Source organism: Phacochoerus africanus, chromosome 9, assembly GCF_016906955.1.
Source record: "Phacochoerus africanus isolate WHEZ1 chromosome 9, ROS_Pafr_v1, whole genome shotgun sequence".
Classification (NCBI taxonomy): Eukaryota; Metazoa; Chordata; class Mammalia; order Artiodactyla; family Suidae; genus Phacochoerus; species Phacochoerus africanus.
The window spans coordinates 77,400,439-77,407,358 of NC_062552.1; the positions used below are offsets into that span (position 1 = coordinate 77,400,439).

A 6,920-nucleotide genomic window follows, 5' to 3' on the forward strand; every position below is an offset into this window, starting at 1 on the left:
GGGGTGCATGTATCTTTTTCGATGAAAGCTTTGTCCAGATAGAAGCCCAGGAGTGGGATTGCTGGATCATATGGCAGTTCTATATTGAGTTTCTGAGGTAGCTCCATACTGTTTTTATAGTGGTTGTACCAATTTCCATTCCCACCAAAAGTAAAGGAGGGTACCCTTTTCTCCACACCCTCTCTAGAATTTGTTATTTGTTGTCTTGTTAATGATGGTCGTTCTGACTGGTGTGAGGTGGTACCTCACTGTAGTTCTGATTTGCAATTCTCTAATACTTAGTGGTGTTGAGCATTTTTTCATATGCCTGTTGGCCATCTGTAGGTCTTCTTTGGAGGAATATCTGCTTAGGTCTTCTGGCTATTTTTCTTTTCTTTCTTTCTTTTTTTTTTTTTTTTTTGGCTTTTTGCTATTTCTTTGGGCCGCTCCCGCAGCATATGGAGGTTCCTAGGCTAGGGGTTGAATCGGAGCTGTAGCCCCTGGCCTATGCCAGAGCCACAGCAACGCGGGATCCGAGCCGCGTCTGCAACCTACACCACAGCTCTCGGCAACGCCGGATCGTTAACCCACTGAGCAAGGGCAGGGATCGAACCCGCAACCTCATGGTTCCTAGTCGGATTCGTTAACCACTATGCCACGACGGGAACTCCCTGGCTATTTTTCAATTGGGTTGTGTGTTTTTTTGTTGTTGAGTTGTATGAGTTGTCTGTATACTTTGGAGATTAGGCCCTTGTCTGTTGCATAGTTTGCAAAGATTTTCTCCCATTCCGTGGGTTATCTTTTTGGTTTTTTTAATGGTTTCCTTTGCTGTGCAAAAGGTTTGAGTTAATTAGGTACCTTTTTTTTTTTTTTTTTTTTGAGGGCCACATATGCAGCATGTGGACATTACCAGGCTAAGGGCTAAATCAGAGCTACAGCTGCAGCTGCCATCTTATGCCACAGCCACAGCAATGCCAGATCCGAACCACATCTGTGACCTACATCACAACTCACAGCAACACTGGATCCTAAAACACTGAATAAGGCCAGGGATTGAACCCACATTCTCAGGGACACTATGCTCGGTTTCTTAACTCACCGAACCACAATGGGAATTCCCTTACTTTGCATATTATGAATAATAATCCTTTATTTATAATATGCCGTCTCCATTCTACCTCCTTTCTGAATGCCCATTTAAGTCTGTTCATGTAGTTATTTCTTCCTTGACTCTTGGATGGAACCCAGAACAGGTAAGAGCACTTTTCTGACTACCCATTATAATTCAAGAGGTCCTCCACTCACCATCTGTTACAAGATGGTGCTATTGAATTGTCCACTACAATGCAATTGGTAAAATTTTGAACTTCACTTAAAGGTAAAATGGACTCCTTCCTCCATCTAAGGCCTGTTTCAGGCAAGAAATCTTCAGAGAGGAAGGCTGTGTGTTCTTGGCTTCCTCTATCTTCACTCGGCAGGCCCACCTCCCCCTCAGCTGTGTTTTCTAACTCTGCCCTCCTCCAGGGATGTGGGGATGGGATGTGGGTGGAAAGTATGGGATGGATGTCCTTGAGGAAGTGGAAGGTGGTATGGCCAAAGGTGGTAGTGGTGGTGGCAAGATGTGGTGGGCTTCTATATGTATTTTGAATGTATAATCCATAGAATTTGCTGATAGATTGGCTGGATATAAGAGAAAGAGGGATATAAGAGAAAGAGAGGCAGTCAAAGATAAGATAGTTTTGTTATTGATCTGGAATCAGCATTTTTCTTACTGTGGTAAAATACAATTTAACCTAAAATTTACCCTTTAAACCACTTCAAAGTGTACAGTTTGGTGGCATTAAGTACATTCCCACTGCTGTGTAATCATCACCACTGTCCATCTCCAGAACATTTTCATCATCCCAAACTGAAATTCTGTAACCATTAAACAATAACTCTCCATTCTTACCCCCACCTCCCACCCCTGGTAACCACCCTTCTATTTTCTGTCTCTGTGATTTTCACTACTCTATACCTCATATAAGTGGAATCATACAATATTTGTCCTTTTGTGTCTGGCTCCTTTCACTTAGCATAATGTCTTCACGGTTCCTCCATGTCGTGGCATTTATCAGAATTTCCTTATTTTCTAAGGCTGAGTAATATTCCATTGTGTGTATATACCACATTTTGTTTATCCATTCATTCATCAGTGGGCATTTGAGTTCTTTCCACCTTTTTGGCTATTGCAAATAATGCTTTTATGAACATGGATGTACAAATACCTGTTTGAACCCCTGCTTTCCATTCTTTGGTTATGTACCCAGAAGTGAGAATGCTGGATTTCATGATACATGTATGTTTAGTTTTATAAGCAACTGCCATACTGTTTTCAACACTGTCTGCACTAGTTTACATTCGCATCAATAAAGCACAAGCGTTCTAATTTCTCCCCATTTGTGCCAACTGCTATTATCTGTTTAAATTTTTTTAAAAAATGATCATCTGGAGTTCCCGTCGTGGCGCAGTGGTTAACGAATCCGACTAGGAACCATGAGGTTGCGGGTTCGATCCCTGCCCTTGCTCAGTGGGTTAACGATCCGGCGTTGCCGAGAGCTGTGGTGTAGGTTGCAGACGCGGCTCGGATCCCGCGTTGCTGTGGCTCTGGCGTAGGCTGGCAGCTACAGCTCCGATTCAACCCCTAGCCTGGGAGCCTCCATATGCCGCGGGAGCGGCCCAAGAAATAGCAACAACAATAACAACAACAACAAAAAAGACAAAAGACAAAAGACAAAAAAAATAATCATCTTAATGGGTATGAAGTGGAATCTCATTGATTTGCTTTTCCCTAATGATCAGTGATGTTGCACATCTTTTCACATACCTATTGGCCATTTGTAGAATTAGGTTGTTTGTTTTTGTTCTTGAGGACATAGATTTTTAGTTTATATAATTCCTTTTAAAAATCTTTCTATGGTAACTTGCCTAGTTAAGTTTTCTGTTTTATTTTAGATTTTTTTTTTTTTTTTTTGGCTGTACCCCTGGCATGTGGAAGTTCCTAGGTCTGGGACTGAACCCAAGCTGTATCAGTGACAATGCTGGATCCTTAACCCACTGCACCACAAGGGAACTCCTAGATTTTTGAAAATTCTCTTTCTCTAGGAAATCATCCATTTCCTCCCAGTTTTAAAAATTGTGATTGAAGAATTATTTTCACACACAAACCATGATATTTTCTTACACAATTCATGTTACATCCTGGATTATAGTTATAGGTGTATTTTCTATCTTCCTTATTAGATTTTAATTCTTCAAAGGCATACAGTATGTATTATCTCTCAGACAACCTACTGCTTTTTTTTTTTTTTTTTCCCTTTAGGGTCATGCCTGAGGCATATGGAAGTTCCCAGGCCAGGGGTCGAATTGGACCTGCAGCTGCCAGTCTACACCGCATCCACAGCAACTTGAGATCAGAGCCGAGTCTGCAGCCTACACACCATAGCTCATGGCAACACTGGATCCTTAACCCACTGAGCAAGGCCAGGGATCAAACCTGCAATCTCAAGGATACTAGCTATGTTCGTTTCTGCTCTGCCTCAATGGGAACTCCCCCAGGACATTTTCTGAAACAAGGCATTTATGTAATAATTATTTTGTGATTGATTTAATTAATTTAATCATTTCTCAACATTAGATTATTTACCCATATGAGCTTTTCACCTTATCAAAATAGGGACCATCTTAGTAACACATTTAAGTAGGTTAAATATTATATTTAACTTTCTAGTATAACATTTTGAATACAGAATTTATAACATTTTGGAGTTCCCATCGTGGCACAGTGGAAATGAATCCGACTAGGAACCATGAGGTTGCGTGTTCAATCCCTGGCCTCACTCAGTGGGTTAAGGATCCGGCATTGCCGTGAGCTGTGGTGTAGGTCACAGACACGGCTTGGATGTGGCATTGCTGTGGCTCTGGCATAGGCTGTGGCTACAGCTCCAATTAGACCCCAGCCTGGGAAAATTCATATGCTGCAGGTGTGGCCCTAAAAAGACAAAAAGACAAAAAAATAATAATAATTTATAGCATTTTGAACAAAAAAGCTTTTGTTAATAATTGGTGTGAAATTCAAAAGGGAAAGAAGGAAGGCAGAAAGAGAACTGAGGAAAGGAACCAACATTTACTGAGGACTTATTAGGTTCCTGTCACAATCAAAGGCACTTTTCATAGAAATCTCACTGGAGTTTCATCACGATCCTTTGGAAAAGGCATGTCTTCTCCTTTTTACAGATGAGAAATCTGGTACAAAGGGAAGTAACCAACTAGTACATGAAAGAGACTTTCTCAATAGGAATGAGGCATTTCTAGGAAATTTAAGACTAAAGAACCATAAGTAGCTTTCATGCAAGGTAATAAGCAACTAGCCTTATCTGGGGAGGCTCTTGGTGATCTATTTCTCTGACAGGAGTATAAGTGAGAAATGAGGACAGGTCTGACAGAGGACTATTCTCTCCTCTGAAGGTGTGGGAGAAACAGACAGAAAGCAATCAATTGTCTGAATGTACTTACTGACCAGTTATATGGTCCCTGACCAAGGACTGGTGCCTGAGGCTTGTGGTGGATTACAGAGCTAGTCCCTGTCCTCAAAGCGCTTGTTGAGTTCTATTGGGAAGCCAGACAGACACACATAGAATGAACAGAAATATTCAGATCTGATGATTACTAAAAACGCCTTAAGGGTCCAGAGAGCTTATGAGTTGATGCTGAGTTGCACAGTGACTGGAACTCCATAAACTGGTAATCAAGCCTTTCTTTTTTTTTTTTTTTTTTGGTCTTTTTGCTATTTCTTGGTCTTGGGCCACTCCCTCGGCATATGGAGATTCCCAGGCTAGGGGTCCAATAGGAGCTGTAGCCACCGGCCTACACCAGAGCCACAGCAACTCAGGATCCGAGCCGCGTCTGCAACCTACACCACAGCTCACGGCAATGCCGGATCGTTAACCCACTGAGCAAGGGCAGGGACCAAACCCGCAACCTCATGGTTCCTAGTCGGATTCGTTAACCACTGCGCCATGAAGGGAACTCCTAATTTTTTTTTTTTTTTGGTAAGCCTTTTTTTTTTAACCAAGCTTTTTTGAATAAGAAAGCCCCAATTTCTTGCCGAGGCCTGATATCCCCTTCGTTTGACTGGGGTTATTAGCTTCAGCCACTTGGGTCCACAGCATTATAAGAAAAGCCTGTTCACTTGCTCACTAAACACCTGCTTCACCTGTTTGTTCCTCAGGGTGTAGATGAAAGGGTTGAGCACCGGGGTCACCACAGTGTTGAGCAAGGCCACCACCTTGTTCCTGTCCTCCCCCTGGCGGCCCTTGCCTGACCGGACATACATGAAGATGCAGCTGCCATAGAAGAGAGACACAACAATGATGTGGGAGGAGCAGGCTGAGAAGGCTCTCTGCCTCTCCTTGGCCAAGGGGATGTGCAGGATGGTGTGGAGGATGTGGCCATAGCAGGTGGCCGTCACCAACAGGGTGCCCAGTAAGCTGACGTTGGCCATAATAAAACCCAGGAGCTCTATCAGACTTGTGTCTGCACATATGAGTTCCAGGAGCGGGAAGTTATCACAGAAGAAATGATTAATGACATTGGGGCCACAGAATGGCTGCCGAATTGTGATGAAACTTGGAACAATAATAAGAAGGAATCCTGTCATCCATGAATAAAGGACTAACTGGACACAGACTCTTTTGCTCATGATGGTGACATAATGCAAGGGGTTACATATGGCCACATACCTGTCAAAGGACATCACTGCCAGGAGAAAGAACTCTGTGGTGCCCAGGGAGAAATAGAGGAAACTTTGTAAGAAACAGCCTGCTAGGGAGATGGTCTTATGTCTGGTCAGGATGTTGGTCAGCATCTTGGGGAAGATGACGGAGGTGAACCAGATCTCCAGGACAGCAAAGTTGCGGAGGAAGTAGTACATGGGGGTGTGGAGGCGCCTGTCCATGAGGGTGACGACCACGATGAGGAGGTTCCCCAGCAGAGTGAGGAGGTAGGTCAGGAGGAGCCCCAGGAAGATGAGCATCTGCAGTTCACAGGCATCCGAGAGCCCCAGCAGGACAAACTCGGTGACAGTGGTGAGGTTCCCCATGGCTCCTCTGAGCTCTGCTGGAGCTGGCCAATCAGAGTGTGCAGCATCAGGAGCCATGATGTTCTAGGGACCTGAGGATGCTTGGAATGGAAAGGAACAGGGATGAGTGTTTCCTTTGAGATTAAAGGGTTCTTCTTGTTTTGCAGAGGCCTCTGGGGGTACTTGTCTCTTGTACGGTCCCCCTGCTGTGTCTGTGTGTTAAGAGGAGAGAATGGTGTTGCAGGGACCCTAAGGAAGATACCAAAACATAAATTATTCTTGCTTACTTTTCTTTTCTTTTTGGCTGCGCCCACGGCATATAGAAGTTCATGGGTTAGGGATTGAACCCACACTACAGCAGCAACCCAGGGTGCTGCAGTGACAATGTTGGATCCTTAACTTACTGTGCCACAAGGGAACATTCTTGCTTACATTTCTTAACCATATTTTTATTCTTGACTCAACAAATTCCTTTGGCCCAACATTATTTCAATATCTTTTGGTTTTATCTTATTTCAGTATTGGGTCTTCATCTGTAAGTAGTTCATATTTCAGGGTGGTAACATTTTTCCGTTATTTAGTCATTCACTACAGGGAATCCATATCCTTGGCTATACTGATTGAGGATGCATGGACACTCTTGCTGTTTTAATATTACTTGAAAATTTGATTGCTTTTACTGGTAGTTGGATTAATAAAAAGGAACGAGGAAATCTAAAAGAGAAAAGCACAACTCATATCCATCAAAAAGGAAGAATCCAAGTAAAATATGCCTAAATAAAAATTCCTTAGTGGGAGTTTGGTGTTCAAGGTTCTTAATGAT

At 43.0% G+C, this 6,920-nt stretch overlaps 1 protein-coding gene across 1 annotated transcript; it reads right to left on the reverse strand.

The window, feature by feature from the left end:
- Positions 1-5,170: 5,170 nt before the first annotated feature.
- LOC125136457 (olfactory receptor 49-like) lies at positions 5,171-6,441 on the reverse strand. The gene has a single exon (XM_047797282.1). The coding sequence runs from the start codon at positions 6,173-6,175 to the stop codon at positions 5,189-5,191; it is 987 nt and encodes a 328-aa protein (XP_047653238.1). The 5' UTR covers positions 6,176-6,441; the 3' UTR covers positions 5,171-5,188.
- Positions 6,442-6,920: the final 479 nt, after the last annotated feature.